Source organism: Ochotona princeps, chromosome 3, assembly GCF_030435755.1.
Source record: "Ochotona princeps isolate mOchPri1 chromosome 3, mOchPri1.hap1, whole genome shotgun sequence".
Classification (NCBI taxonomy): domain Eukaryota; kingdom Metazoa; phylum Chordata; class Mammalia; order Lagomorpha; family Ochotonidae; genus Ochotona; species Ochotona princeps.
Window position 1 is genome coordinate 74,655,282 of NC_080834.1, and position 16,792 is coordinate 74,672,073.

At 36.9% G+C, this 16,792-nt stretch overlaps 1 protein-coding gene across 1 annotated transcript in view; it reads right to left on the reverse strand.

Moving 5' to 3' along the window:
- The window catches only part of MYH15 (myosin heavy chain 15), a 144,335-nt gene that overhangs the window by 40,912 nt on the left and 86,631 nt on the right, over nucleotides 1-16,792 (reverse strand). Inside the window, exons 25-28 of the mRNA XM_058661281.1 lie at nucleotides 15,538-15,683; nucleotides 12,544-12,634; nucleotides 10,506-10,895; nucleotides 3,872-3,998 (exon numbers count right to left, since the gene is read on the reverse strand). Of these exons, the coding sequence (XP_058517264.1) occupies nucleotides 3,872-3,998; nucleotides 10,506-10,895; nucleotides 12,544-12,634; nucleotides 15,538-15,683 (754 nt within the window). The remainder of the gene's footprint in view (nucleotides 1-3,871; nucleotides 3,999-10,505; nucleotides 10,896-12,543; nucleotides 12,635-15,537; nucleotides 15,684-16,792) is intronic.

Here is a 16,792-nt window from a genome sequence, read left to right on the forward strand (position 1 = left end):
GCAGAAGAAAAAGTATCCAGTTTAGTAGATAGATTGTTCAAAAGATCTGGAAGCAAAAAAGGAAAAAAAATTAAAAGGAGGTCTACCGTGTTTGGGATCTCTGAGATACCATCAAATGATCCACGTTCAAGTCTTGGCAATTCCCTCCAAAGAATGAAAAAAAAAAAATAGTCTGGAAAAATCTATTCAATGAAAAAGCATAAGATTCCCCCAGTTTGGAGAAAGACATGGACGTAACAAGCATAATCAGGAAAGATCTCTACAGTTACAAAAGATTGAAATACAGAGTTTTTCTATCCACGTGTTCAATCTCCAGGTGGCCGGAACTGCTCATCCTGAAGCAGGCTAAAGCTAGAAGCTGCATTCAGTCTCCCATGGACATGACAGGGACATGCCTGTGTTAATAAAATTTGATATATATTTATTATGGAAAACAGTATGCATAGTTCTCAGAGAATTCACAAAATGCATAAACATATTCATCTATAGGAATATATAAAAGATTATCATACTGAGATGTGAAGATACATGGCAGTGTGCATCTCTACTCACGAATAACAGATGGACTCCCAATGAAACTGTTCAATATATCTTGAGAATAGGATTCTAGACTTTCTATTGTTGTCTATACCCACCATATCATGATACACTTAAATAATAGAATGATGGACTTATGACTGCTGTTGAAGGACTATCTTATCATAGTATAGGAGATCTCAGTGGGGAAATGGGAAACAGGAGCCTACAAAACTGTATCAAAAAATAAAAGTTTTTTTTTAACCCAGCTGTCTTACTCTCAGCATCATGTACAAAGGAGGAGATATAAGCATTTGAGAAATGTGCACATGTGCACACACACACACACACACACACACACACATTTATAGCAGCTTAATCCATATAGCAAATTTATGGAATCACTCTAAAAATAAAAATAATGAAATCTTAATTTTTGCAACAAAATGTATGGCACTGGAGACCATTAAGCTAAGTGAAACAGCAATACTCAGAAAAACAAATACCACAAGTTACTCTTATTTGTTGAAGTTAATACAGATTAATAAAATTGCAGAGATGTCATATCATCTGGTATATAATAAAAACATTTTTTCAGGCCTGGGGTTAGGACACAGTGGGTTAAGCCACTGTTTATGATGCCAGCACTCCACATGAGCAGCAGTTCAAGTACTGGGTGCTCCATTTCTAATCCAGCTCCCTGATAATGTACCTAGGAAAGAACAGAGAATAAGCCACATATTTGGGCCCCTGCCACCAACATGGGAGACTGGGCATTCCAGACTGCTGGTTTCTGTCTTGGCCCAGCCTCAGAAATCTCAACTATGTGATAAGTAAACCAGTGAATGCAAAGATTCATTTCTCTCTCTCCTTCCCTAACTCCTTCCTCCTTTCCCTCACTCTCTACCCCTTCCTCTCCCTCTCTCCCCCTCAATGCCCCATCATTCAAACAAGTCTTTAAAAAGTTTCCTCCCTGAATTATGCCATGTACATAATTATACACCATTTCACACTCTCTCCACTCCTGCCTTTCCAATAGGTAAATAATTCTCTAAAAGAAAATATTTTTTCACAAAATCATACCATTTATGTGATAATGTACCCTTGTATTTCCATGTTATAATCATGATCATGAATTCCTCCATTTATATCTTGTATATATCAAACTGAAAAAATGTTAAATTTCAAAACTAAATAAACATAATAACTAGATAATAATAATTATATTCAGTGTCCTTTCTATAGCAAAATATATGTATTTTTTTCTCTTCCAGATTTCCAGGGTTGTATTTTTATCAAATTGTTTTAATATTGACCCTAGTTTAACATATAGAAATTGAGGAATTCACTGGGAAGAAAATGATATACAGCCTAAGTCATCTTAATTCTCTATTTGTAGTATGTACTTCAAGGCGTCATATATGTACTATTTATCTTCATTGACATAAGAGCTACATCTTAAGAAATATAATAGTGAAGATAATTGGATTTAAAGACATCTAGCCATAACAGAGAAACAAATCAAGTTATAAAGCAAGTTCAGCCACTAAAAATAATTGAATACACAAGACACAAAAACCTGATAATCAATTAAATATAAATGATTGGAAATAGATTACAGATATAAATTGCTAAATAGATACTGAGAGTAAAAATAAACCATGGGACATATTTGTTCCTTTAACTTAGTCATTAAATGTTTATGGAACACCAGTAGTGATGATCCTCAGTATACAGAACAAAGAATTCTACCATGCCCATATTCTGACAGACGGAAATAAACAAATTACTCATGTCGAATATGGAGCTTGTTCGAAGGTAATAATCTGAAACAGGAGCTGCATGGGGGAAAGGAGTTGCCGGGCTCATGATGAGCTCAACCACAAAGCCGATTTTGAACTGCCCCAGGCATTCATTTGACTAACCCTTATCTCCAAGTCTGCAGAATTAATAAGATGTTCCAGGAGGATAAAACAAGCACAGAAAGAGTGTAGTGTGGCAGTGCCTGGAGTGTGTAAAACACACCAACGGGATCAATATATCTAAGACGAGAGAAGATGCAGTCAATGAAAGAGGTCATAAAAATTAGGAGGCTCTACTCATTTAAACCCATGTATCCATCTATATCTTATGGCTTTTAATGGGTATTAAAATCTAGATTCAATATTAGAATTTAGAGAAAGTGTATATTCAATGACATAAAAATTGTAGTAAGTATCCAGCATTGTGGTGCAGCAGGTTAAGTTATCAGCCATAGCACTGACATCCATAGGGGAACCATTTCATCCTAGCTGCCACATGGTGCATATAGCTCCATGCTAATGACCTGGGATGGCTCAAGTCCTTGGATGCCTGCACCCATGTGGGAGACCAAGAATAAGCTCCTGGCTCCTGGCTTTGGATCAGTCCCATTTGTAGCTATTGCAGCCATTTGGGGAGTAGACCATTGAGGGAAGATTTTTCTGTTTTTCTGTATTATCTTTCCTGGACCTCTCTATCACTCTAGCTTTTAAATAAATAAAACAAACCTTTAAAAAAAGTGTTTTTAAAAAGTCATGTCTAGTAGACTGTGTGAATAGCCTTTATCATCTGTTGATCTTAAGAATTACTTCATTGAACAGTTTCATTGGGAATCATCTTTGGAAGTAGAGATACATATCACATTGTATCTTCACATCTGAATGTGATAATCTCTATTACAGAGTTACTATACATCCCTTAAATGAAAGCCACAAAACAAAATAAACAACAGAAAGAAAATAGAAATTACAAAATTAACAACAACATGAGGTTAAATAATATGCTGTGTCACTGAAGAAATGAAAAAGAAAATCAAAAACCTTCTGAAGCAAATGATGATACTGTTAAATATATCTTGACAATAGGCTGCTGGACTCTCTGCCATTGTCCATACCTACAATGTCAGGATACACTTAAATAGCAGAATGATGTACTTATGACTGATTTTGAAGGACTATACTATTGCAATTACATAGGAGAAATCAGTAGGAGAAAAGGACTTATAGGGAGGGGAAGAGGAAATCAAAGAGCCTACGGAACTGCATCATAAGATAAATAAATTTAACATTAAAAAAGACTCACTTCACCTAGCTGTACACTGTTTTCCCACACAACAGAATGGAGCTGAGCAGTGCCTCCCAAAGTGGCATAGAGAAATCCTTTCCTCCCCCCAAAAAATCACAAGTGTAGACAACAGTATTTCTGAGGCTACATTCCTCCTCTAGGATCCAGCAGTGTCCACCCTGTCTCAGCAGAGTATTCCCTATCTTTGTTGAGTATCTCTGTGCTGCTGGGATCAAGAGCTACTCACAAATCCAGCAGCACATTTACTTACCACGCTCATTCCGTAGCTTCGTCTTCTGTGCTGTCTGCTCATTTGCCAACTGAGTCACTTCATCCAGTTTTGCATTTGCTTCATTCAAGCGTTCTTCATACTGACCACAGAGTTTCTCAGCATTAGCCTATGAGTTAAGAAACAAGGATTGATCGTTTCTAACAGAGGCCATGCTTAATGTGCCATACAAGGAAGGGTGTGACCCATATGATGTCTTCTACAGTAATGATCCTCCATAGCTGGGAAACCTCATTTTCAAACTTAAACAAATACAATAACCTCTAGAATTGGTACTCCTAAGACATCTAACCTTGCAAGTCTATGGGTGGCAGTGAAGAAATCCAGCTCCAAGCACGTTACTACTCTTTTTCTCTCCTTCGTTTTTTTTTAAATTTCTCTTATGGATGGTTGACTAATGAATTACATCACAAGATCTTATTACAAAAGGTACAGGTAAGTAGGAAGTGACAAAAGGTAAGATTGACATGTAATATCCCTAGATTCAACATCATGTATCTTATATTAGAACAAACATATGATATCTGACCTTATGGAATTTGTTCATTTTCCTAAGCATAATGGTCTCTAATTTGGCCCATTTGGCCACAAAGCATTTTTTAAAAATGAAATATAGGGCCCGGCCGCGTGGCCTAGCGGCTAAAGTCCTCGCCTTGAAGGCCCCGGGATCCCATATGGGCGCCGGTTCTAATCCCGGCAGCTCCACTTCCCATCCGGCTCCCTGCTTGTGGCCTGGGAAAGCAGGAGAGGATGGTCTAAAGCTTTGGGACCCTGCACCCGCGTGGGAGACCCGGAAGAGGTTCCAGGTTCCCGGCATCGGATTGGCGCGTACCGGCCCGTTGCGGTGCACTTGGGGAGTGAAACATCGGATGGAAGATCTTCCTCTCTGTCTCTCCTCCTCTCTGTATATCCAGCTTTCCAATAATAATAAAATCTTAAAAAAAAAAAAGAAATACAAAAAAATACATCACTACTCTTTATAGAATTCCTTCCTCCTCTGCAGAAGGAACATGTCAAACAGTTATGAAGTGAATGATCAAATTCTGACACTACATATTCAACTGTCTTCCTTTTCTTTTCCATTATAAGATAATATCCTGTGAAAGATTCTGCCTATTCACTGATATCCTCACTTCCATCAGCTAGGAAATATTAGCAAGTAACGGAAACTCAAAAAGAGGAGACATGTTGATGGAAGTGATGAGCAAAAGAAGAAGGAACAAAGAAGGGAATCTGGACTGCCAGCGACACAGACTAGAATAAAGCAGAAGGATCTGAGCAATAATGACTTAATGGTTATACAACTGCCAAGGCAAGTGCATCCTCTTCAACTCTATGGCTTTAAGCTCAAGAAAATCCTGTGGAGCTAACATCCCAGTCCCAAACTATAGATCCCCAGAATTAGCTATCTGTGCTTGAAATAAAGTAAATGCACTACACTTCTGACAGGTAACCCATTTGATCACCAGAATACAGCCACACTGTAGAAACTCAAACGAATAATTTTGAGCTCCAAGACCCTTAGACAAGGCTAAAAGCTGCCAAATCTAATGTAACATGAGCTATTTCTTCAATAATGACTGGCTTATTAACTGAGCCAGGAAGAAGAAAACATACAGATATGAGAAATGCCACCATAATTATGATTCTGAATGCTCTTGTTGTCTGCTGAGCGTGAAAGAGTGCAAGTCTTTCGAAGACAACTCACACAGTATGTGGAAATGAAAATAAAATAAATCAGAGTCTCCAGTTCTCACGAGAGGTCTATGTGGGGAGCACTACAAGCTGTATTTATGGAGAGAACAGCCCACCTGGGCAGAGAGAAAAGACAAGTGGGCTCAGACATCCTTCACATGGTAGGTTTTCATCAGAATCCAAATAGACACAACATCCAGAAGTGGACGAGGCCAATGCCAGGAGCTGAGAAGTTAATCTGTTATTTAGACAGCTGGGACCACAGTACTCAAATCATCACTTGTTGCCTCCAAGGTTTCATGTAAGCAGGAAGCTAGAATTAGAAATTAAGTTAGATCCCAACCCCAAGTACTTCCATATGGAATTCAAGCATAAAAAGCAGCTCCTTAAATTTTATGCCAGATGTCCACTGATCATTTTATATTTTTTAAACAGCATTTACAAAAGACAGTATGGTTGATTATCTAAAAGAGGCCTTTGAGGGAATAACCTTCAAAGGAGTTGTATCTTCAAAGAGCATTAACAGTACATGTTTATGCCAGAAATGCTAGTTCTTGAAAATACACATAAAATGGTGTCTCTCAAATGTATAGAAGCCAATGGGAATTTAGAATAATCAAAATAATTGTGGGACTGACTTCTAAATTTCTCTGGGCCTTTCTGTCGGTATAATCCAACCTTGAAACTGCTTCAGCTTTTATTGTACCAATCCAACCTTGGAAATGCTTCAGCTTTTATTGTACCACTCAGTGTTTCTTGTGAGCATTGAAATTCTTGACATTTTCATTCATTAAAAAATAAAAAATAAAAAGTTCAAAATAAATAATTAAATCTATAAGAGTGAATATAATCAATGTATCCACCAATCAACGTTTAAGTGAGTGGTAGTATATGATCATCCAGAGACATACACACTGGAACCAACGGGTGTTGCAGTCCAGCCTGGTTCTGCCCAGCACATACTCGGCTCTCGCATAAACCACTATATCAATCAGCAGATTCTTCAAAGACCTCATCGTGCTTGGAGTGGCAAGATTGGCAGCGATTCATAACTGGTGAACTATCAAAACCATCTGAGCAAGAACCTCAGAGCATGCCCTACATCCGGGACCTGGGGAGGGTGGGAAATTGGGTGGGCCTTCTCCCTTAATACCCCCCTTTAAACATGAGGGAAACAATATGGAAATAATACTCTTACCCACTTTCGTTCCTATAGCCCTTGAACATTTTTAACCCTAATTAATTATGTAAAGATTGTCAAAAATATAATAAAAAATAAAAAATAAATAAAAACCTCAAAAAAAAAAAAAAAAACCAGAGACATACACAAGGTTGGGAGTTAAGGCTCTATCTGCCACACCATGTGTGACCTTGGGGAGTTTTTGGACTCATATCATATATTTTGTTTATACACACACACACAGCAGGCAGTACATGAAGGACCCAAAAAGTGTTACAGACATTAGTGTGGGCCAAATTTTAATTGATTTAAGAAAGTAGCATTACTAGAAAATCGATATTTGGCAAAAGGCAAGGATATTAAGGTAGCTAACGAAACAAAGTAGTGATATCTAAAATTGGCTAGGTAGGCTGAGGCCAGTCATAGGATACCTGGAAAGCAGAAGTGAAGAATTTAATCTTATGCAGGGACACAACTTAGTGAAGCTACCATTTCTGATTACTGTATTGGGTGTATTGGGGAGAAAAAGAAAAAACTAAAAAGTGGATTTCCAGGAATCCACTGCAGTAGTCCAGTGAAGAGTTAACAAAGGATGGGCAACTGACATAGCACTTGGGATGCTGCCTGGAATGACTGAAATAACCTCACGGTTCAAGCACTTGCTTGCCCCTGCCACCATGTGAAAGACCAGACTGAGTCCCGGGATCTTATCTTTGGCCTGGCTCATCTCTGGGTGCTGTAGGCATTTGGGGAATGCTGAGTTGGGAGATACATATCTGTCTGTCTCTCTCTTTCTCAGCTTTTCAGACATGGATTGAAAAGCTGTAGGACAGGGCCCAGCGGCGTGGTCTAGCGGCTAAAGTCCTCGCCTTGAAAGTCCCGGGATCCCATATGGGCGCCGGTTCTAATCCCGGCAGCTCCACTTCCCATCCAGCTCCCTGCTTGTGGCCTGGGAAAGCAGTTGAGGACGGCCCAATGCACTGGGACACTGCACCCGCGTGGGAGACCCGGAGGGGGTTCCTGGTTCCCGGCTTCGGATCGGCGCGCATCGGCCCGTTGCGGCTCACTTGGGGAGTGAAACATCGGATGGAAGATCTTCCTTTCTGTCTCTCCTCCTCTGTGTATATCTGGCTGTAATAAAAATGAATAAATCTTTAAAAAAAAAAAAGAAAAAAGAAAAGCTGTAGGACAAGAACCGATTTAACACTTGATTGCTAATTTTTTTAAAAAAAGGAAACAAATATTTGAAGCTTGGAGTAAAAGCTGGGTGATGGGAAGAACCAGGTGCCAGTGACAGAAAGATCCAATTTGAATTTAGACAATTTGAATTTAGACATGCTAATTTGCAGAAGATTACTGGTAACTGAGGAAACAATTTAAGAGAACATTTTAAATAAAAGCAGAAAAAAAAACCAGAAATTGAAGAAGCATGGAAGTGGTGAAGTATGCACCTAATTCAGAAAGTTGTCTCCAATAGCAGGGCCCCCGTGATCCCACTCTCAGATTGCACATCCTTGTGTCCATTCCTAGCCCTGTGACTTGTAACTGTCAGGAGTAATAAACACATCATGGCCTTCTAAGTCTAAATCACAAGAACTTTGCAACTTCTGCATGGGCTTCTGGAAAATGGCTCTCAGTATTCTGATTTTCATGTAAGTACTCTAATTCCACTGAAGTTGCCATGCTGAAGCACATGCTAGCCAAACAGAATATTGTACCGATAGAGAAACTTCTTCGAGTATCCCAGCTGCTGTAGGTCTTCCTAACTAAGAGCCAGACATAGGAACAAAGAAATTTCCAGATGTCTCCAGCTTCTACTGCTCTTTAATGGCAACTATATAAACTGATCCTGTCAAACTCCAGAACCAGCAAAGACAACAGTATTTTTTCTTTCAAATAACTAGGTGCTCACATGATTTTTATACAGCAGAATATGAATAGGTGTAACAATAGTCTTGTCAGAGACAATTACAAATAGACTTTCCTTACTAGATACTATCCCTAGTGTCTGAGAAAAAAAATATTTATTTGGCTCTATGTTTATTTCTTAAAAATGGTAGATATGTTATGTGGAAGATATTTATTTATTGAGAAAAGAAAAACCAAAGGGAAGGCAAAAAACAAAATGGAGAAGATGGAGAAGAAAATCATACTGAATGGTCTTGATCTCATCAGGTCTTATTGGGAAAAAAAGGATTCAGAAAATAAAAGAATGGAGTTCAGAAGCAATTTTTTTCTGAAATAGTACAAGAAGTGAGGCAGAAGCAGAAGGAGCTGGGCAGAAATGAAAGTCTAGAAGACATTAAAAATACAAAATTCATGCCAAGTTAGCATGCATTCCTGGTTAAACTATGGGCAGCTTTAAGATTTTCTGACTTTCTGCCAAAATGCAGAGTTCCTGAGGAAGAAAGAACACAGTAGGAGGTGGTGAGAGTAAGGACTTCTAGGACATCCCTGTGTTGAGGACAGACACAAATGAAGTGTGAGAACATTTTCAGTAGTCAGTGAAAGTCCATTGAAAACGCACAATAAAGAAGAGATAGAGGAGAAAGAGTGGTAGGGAGCTAGGTTTGACTGTGCACTAAAGTCCACTACATATGTTGAAAATGTACAGCCAATGTAATGATAAAAAGATATTGGACCTTTCAAAGGTGATTAGGTCATGAGGGAGATCCCTCATGAAAAAGATCACAGACCTTATAAAATAGGTGCAAAGGATCATTCATCCACTTTCCCTTTTTGATTTTCTGTCATGTGAGGATTTAGAAAAAATAAAATTAAAAACACCATCTTTGAAGCAAACAATCATCAGATGCCAAATCTACTGATGCCTTTATCTTAGACTTCCCAGGAACCATAATTGTTAAAACTAAGTTTTTTATCGTTTATACATAACCCACTCTGAAAGATTTTGTAACAGCATTAAGAATGAATTATAACACAGTGGACAGACAGAAATAGTTATAATGTGGATTTATTTATACTATTTGTGGTCTTTAAAATGAATTAATGTTGAATAATATGGAAGCCACTCCTGATGTCTAAGAATACTCTACTTTTTCTTCTGTACAAAGTCCAGGAAAAATCAACCCTCAATTTTGAAACATATATTTGTTTTGGGGTCACAAATTGCTGGTCACAAGGAACAGAGGTGGCAACAGCTGATCATTCACTCTGCTTAACCTAAAGAAAAGCTGCTTCCCTCTACCAGAAGGTAGAGCCGCTGCGACCCATGATCTCATAGTAACTGTCTGGCATTACAACTTGTACTTTATAGGCTGATGGACTCAGAAAAGAAAAAGCACATGATTTCCTTCTAGTGTTGGCTGATTAAAAAGATGCCAGAAGGCAGAGAATAAGTTCCTTAGAGAGCCACTTATATCTAACATCCTTTCCAGTATTGCAGTCCCTAAGGGTTCTTAGTATATAAGGCCATTAATTATAACAGACATAGCTAGTGGCTTCATTTTTCTAGCTCATCCACTGAGTTGACCACCACCAGTAAAGACTACAAGTTACATGGACTACAATTCTGACAAGAGTTGAAGCCACTATCAGATCACAGTCAATGGATGGCTGTGTGAACTTAACAATGATGACTGATTCGATGAGTCTCAGGAACCACAGTCTCCATTGGCAAATATCTTATGTCATCAGGATGAATAATTTTTTCCCCTCCCGTCCAATTTCCCTTGCCATTTCACATTCAGACGCCTATAAACAGAACTTGGGAATGGCTACCTTTGCTCTGGTCAACTGCTCAACATGAGTCAGGAGGTCATCCACTTGTAACTGAAGACTACTATTATCTTTTTCCAGATTCTGCTTGATTTGCTGCAGATTTTCTACTTGACCCTTGACCTCAGCCAGGCTCTCTGCATGTCTCTTCTTTAAAGAATTACAAGTTGCTTCAAATTGTAAGGTAGCCTCTTCCATGTCACGATGAAGCTTCTGGAATTTCGTTTCCTGTTTCTTAGTTATTTCCAGTTGAGCCAAACTGGCTCCTCCCGCCTCTTGCAGCCTCTCATTCAGATCTTGCAGGTCTTGAGTGAGATCAGCTCTTTCTCTTTCCACCTTGGCTCTAGTTGTCCTTTCTGTTTCCAGTTCCTCTTTTAAATCCTGGACCTGAGTCTGGAGCAATAATTTTGATTTTCAATAAGCATTTGTAGCACATTTTTATCACCAATAGCTAACATAAGACTTCTCATTCATAATTTATAACTACAGAAAATAGAAATATGCCCCCAAATTAATGACATAACTAGATATGTAATTTTGAATTCTTCCAGACCTCTCAGCCCTTGATGATTGGAAAGTTAATTAGACTACATATATGAATTTGAAAACTTAGTAAATGTCATACCTTGGAAGAACAGGAGAATTAACTCTCGTACTTAAAAAAGGTAGAAAAACCATAAATTTTATATATAATGCCTTATTCGGAGTTCATTTTCCTACTATCTCAACTATCAACAACTCAGCCAAAACAACTTGGTAAAATGAGCATCTCCAAGTTAAAGAAAATTACTAATTACTCGCAAGAACCAATATCAATTTAATTTTTTTTAAAAAATAGGAACATCTTCTGGGTCTACCATGCAGCTGCAGGGTCCCAAGCCTTTGGGCCACCCTCCACTGCTTTCCCATGCTATATGAAGGGAGCTGGATGGAAAGTGAAACAGCTGGGATGTGAGTCAGCGCCTATATGGGATCCCAACAAATGCAAGGAGAGGATTTAGCCACTGAGCCGGGCTCTATCAACTTAATCTTATACACATTTTAATAAACTTCATTAAATTCTGCAAATTTCAAGTTGTAGGAGATTGCAGGTGCCTAGACATGATCAAGTACTAGGACTACACATGTAAAGAGCAATCTGATATCACTGGAAGCAATAATGCAACAAGTAAATATTGATTAAAAACCTTGGAATCTGAAAGCCTTTTAGTGTAGGGCAAAGAGTTCTACAAAGCTCTGTAAAGATAACTTCACTGATTTCCAGTACAATGACGTCACTGATGTTCATTAACCTCATCTTAAGTAATCAGTTAACATAAGCAAAAAAAACAAGGATAGTCTGTTTTAAAATAGGCTTTCTCTCCAGTAAATAAGAGAAAAATCTAATGGCTTGGAAAACTCTAATTTCTGGTTAGTACCAGACAAGCAATCCATCAACTCTGCAGATGAGATATGAAAGAGAAAGCACTAAAAAACAAAAAAACTATAATTTCCACATCAGGAGAGTGACCATAGAGGTTAGCGAACTTTAGCATGATTGCTTTCTAATCATAATAATTGTGATTAAAAATTAAGCTACTGACATTGAATTCATACTATGCTTTGGGTTCTTTGATCAATATTTAAGTAGATTGGTGCATTGTTTACAATATTAGCACAAAGATTGTCAAGAAAATGAATCAGTACATTCCAAGATTTAGCACAATGCTAGTTCACAGAAAATATTCAATAAATGTTTATTTTTATTATTCTCATGAGATGAAAATTTTAGCTCAAGAAGCATTTTTCCTCATACAGAGACTTAACATTCTTAACCATTCCTTTTTGTCCTATATGTAGTTTATTAAGATACCTTGTCATCATTAGAAAATTTAAGCTTGAGAAATCATTTTCCCCATCTATAGATTCTTCACATTCTTAACCATTCATTTCTGTCCTATACATAGTTAACTAAGGATAGCTTACCAGACAATGTGTCATTGAAGCACTGATCTACATACCTGTATCTAATCATGGGAACACAAAGATATTTGATAATTACCTGAAGCTCTTTAACCGTCTTCTGAAGTTGAACTATGAGGCTTCTCTCATTTTCCATCCTTGAATTCATTTGACTCATTTCTAAATTTTTCCTTTAAAAAAAAAAAAGTTAATAATAATGGTCTTCTGGAGAATCACATTTTTGTTTAAATAAATTTTAGTTGCAGTTAATAATACATGCATTCACTATAATCATAGTAATTCAGCCATCACAGGTGCATGTCAAGTCCTCTTGGCTACTGAACTGAAATCCTGTTCCTTATCCCTATCGAGTGGATTTTTCCAGACATTTGTGTTAACAATGACATAAGTTTGTGTTTATGAATGTACGTACAGCTACATAATTTCCTTCTGAAAAGGTATAAGATTGTTTACATTAGTAGGTGTAAATCTATAACTTTTTCTTAACTCAATAATATGTTGGAGATTTCCTATGCTGGGCCACATATAGATCACTTCATTTAAAAATAACTGCAACAGAGTATTTCATGAGTTAGATATCCTGTAGTTTATTGTATTTGTTACTCCCCTATGAATAAGCACTTTACCTCAATGTTTTGCCATGACAAATAACATTATTCATATGCATGACAACTTGTATACATGACAATGTTTTCCTAGAGTGGATGGTGAGCAATGAATTGCCAGGTTTTGTATAGGTACATACATAAAAAAGCATGTAATAGCCTTGCTTTTTGCTGTCTAGTGCCAATGGGAGATCACAAATTCTCTGCATTTTCCCTCAATTCCAGCATAAATCTAAATATTTTTAGAGACCAGATTAATTTGCCATTTTTTCACTTGGCATGTTCTCATTTCAGCTATTAGTAGTTTTAAATGGTTAATAAATCAAATGAGCTGCCTATTTGTTCTTTGTCAATTTCCCTAGCAACTAGTTATTGAACAATAGATTCTTTTAATATTACTAATATTTATTTTTAGGATATGTTACAAATATTTCTCTGCCTTCAAAAATTTTAATTTTGTTCATTTATGTTGAATTTCACCATATATTAAGAAAGTTGATATACATTTGCTTCTTCCTTTATCTTTTTTTAAATTTCCTTTATCTTTTTTTTAATTTGTTCAGTTTCCTATGATTTAGCAACAATATTTTCCTCTGATTTTTTTTTAAAGCATGGTGAAAACACCTGATACGAGATCTGAATCCTCCTAGATTTCTATGTTCGCAACATGGCGTTGCTAGCCAAAAGCCTAGTGCTGTGCATCAGAGCACCAGAACTTATCCATGTTTCATAAGGAAAACTTTAAACCCACTGAAACACAGCTTCCCATTTCCGCATCTCCACAACTCCTGGCAATCACATTCTACTTTCTGATTCCACAAGTTCAATTATTTTAGACACCTCTTATAAATGAAAGAATGAAGTGTTTGTCCTTTGTGACTTGACTGTTTCACTTATCGAATTTCTGTTCATCCATATTAACATATATGAGAGGATTTTGTCTTTTTTTAAGCTGAATATCATAATTTTATATATGTATATTCATCACATTTTATTTCAAAATTTATATATCAACAGATATTTAGATTGTTCCCATATAATGGCTTTTTGTGAATAATGTTACATCTATTAATGGTTTTCTAACTTCATTGTTACATTTAATTCTTCGGTGGAATTTGGGATGCATAAATAATACGAATAAAAATTTAACTTTTATCTCAAGAATAGCTAATAATGCCAAAACTATTTATTCCTTATTCTGTCCTGAATTCACTATTTTAAAATGCCACTTTTATCATGTATATGGGTACTTCAAAATGATAAGACTCAACCCTGCGATTATAAAGTAAATTAAAAGAATATTACTGCAAAAATTGAAGAGGTAAAAGAGAGGATGGAAAGAAAAAGGGGGTCTGAAGGAGGGAGAGAGTAAAGGAGGAGAGTATGTTAGCTTCAACGCCTCGCATCTACGATACGTGAAACCTGGTTTTTTTTTAATGAAATTAAAAGAGAAGTTTGTTCTGGTAAAAATGAAACTCATTCTTGTTTTTTTAAATAATATTCACTTTTCCTGAATTTCATATTAATTATTCAAAAAATATGAGCTCATTTGAAAAAAAGGATTTATAATAAAGTTACAACTTTCTGAAAAGTTACAGATTTTTCACAAGTTCTCTTCCATGTGACCCAGCACAGAATATAGATTTTCAAAATGGTGAAATTCTGATTAGGTCCTGGAAGAAACTCACAGTATCCTTTTTCTTTGCTGAGCTTGAACACACCCTTTAAACTGAGTGTTCAGGGAGTCCTACATTCATTTTATCATGTAACCATTTCATTACATTTATTGGACATTCTTTTCCAAACTCCTCTCAAATTCAGCAACTTAATGAGAGAATATTAATCAAAATGATTCAAGAAAATGACAGCACATGTACTGTCACAAGTTGCTTAACAAAAGGATAGTTTAGAATAAATGCATAACTGGGCTACCTTTGCCATTGTATCAATGTCACAGAGTCTATTCGTACAAACTAAGATAGCTGGGAGATCAGTAGGTGACATAATCTTTTAGGACCACCATCATATATACAGCCTATCAATGACCAAAATGTTACAATAGAGCACATGGCTGTACATAAATGAGAAACACAGAACTCATGTTGCTACTTAATTTTCAATTTCCACATTGGGCACCAATGATCCTTATGTGTACAACTTTTACTTGCCCTTTTGTTACTATTGTGTCATCTTGTTTTCTAATCTAAACTAATTCAAAGTCTTCAGTAGCTTCAAAATGTGTGTTATCTTCATCTTCTAATCAGATAACTTCTTCGTTATGTCCTAGGATATTCAATTACCGCTTTATATAAGATTATACTAAAGTTCAGCATAAAACATTATCAGGCTATTTATCCTTGTCTTACATCTCGATGTATCTGGCTCTGAAGTGTTGAGGATGAATGAAGAGAGAGCTATTCCTTCCAAAATAAGGTTCCTCAGGCTCCTGTCAACAGAAAGTGGCTTACTTCCTCAGCTGCTCTGATAGCCGCAGCTGGCTGCTCTCCAGGTGCTCTGCGTTTTCCTGGCTCAACTTTAAATCACACTCCAGTTTGTGCTGCTTCTTCTCACAGTCCATTCTCACTTTTCTCTCACGCTCAAGGGCATCCTCAACCTGACAAAAAGATATTATTCAGCTATATAAATAAGAGATTACATGCCACAGTATGTGCTCATTAATCACGTTCCTTCAGGAAGAAGCAAAAAACAAGCAGATTCTATAAATGAGGTTCAGCTACAAGACATCTTAAAATTAATCGTGCATCCATCAACAGTGTAAGGAAAGCCCTTACAATCCACAGTGATGAAGGAACATTAGAGATGACAAAACACAAGTTCTGGCTTAGGGAAGGAACCAATAATGAATGGCCAGTGAACTCTTTTTTAATCACTTCTCCATGGTGAGAAGCTCATTTCATGGTTGGCTAAGTCCATTTACTTAGCAGCACTTCTTCATAAGAAGTCAAAATATTCTCTGTAAATTCCATTCATAAACCCAAACTCCATTTCCTGAATAACATCAATCAAACCTATCTCCATATTATCATCCACATATAATGAGTAACCTTCCTAAATCATCACACAACTCACTGTCATTGGCCTTTCAAAGAACATTCATGGTTCCCCTGACCCGTTTATCACTTGGATCCCTCTTCTTATTCACCAGATTATAGTACACTCTAATGCCGCATCCACCTAGCCAGAACATTTCAGCTTTGTCTGGATTGGTGTTGTTAACGATATGGAGTTTAATTTAGTAGGCAGATGTTACAACAATTATGACTTTGTCTACTGCATTCTTTTCAGCAATTGAATGTTTCCTGTAACTAGCAAGAAGAGAAAATTTGAATTAGAGGGGAGTGAATATATGAAAGGTATATAAAAAATTGTGCAAACAGGTGAACTCTGAGTTCTGTAGACAGCAACTGTACACTCAAAATCCATGTCCTCAAAAATATCAACTCAACGTATTAGGAGCAGAAGTTTAGGGTGATCAGGCCATCAGATCAGTATCCTCTGAATGGCAACTGTGTCCTCATGAGGACTTCCGGGAAGTCCCTCAGCTGTTCCTCCATGTGAAAGGTACAGCAACAAGTTGGCTTTCTACATTAACAAGAAGAGAACCTTCATTAGGCATTAAGTCTACTGGCGCTTTTATTTATGATTTTTCAGTCTCCAAAACTGTAAGAAACGTATGTTGTTTATAAATCACTCAGTACATAG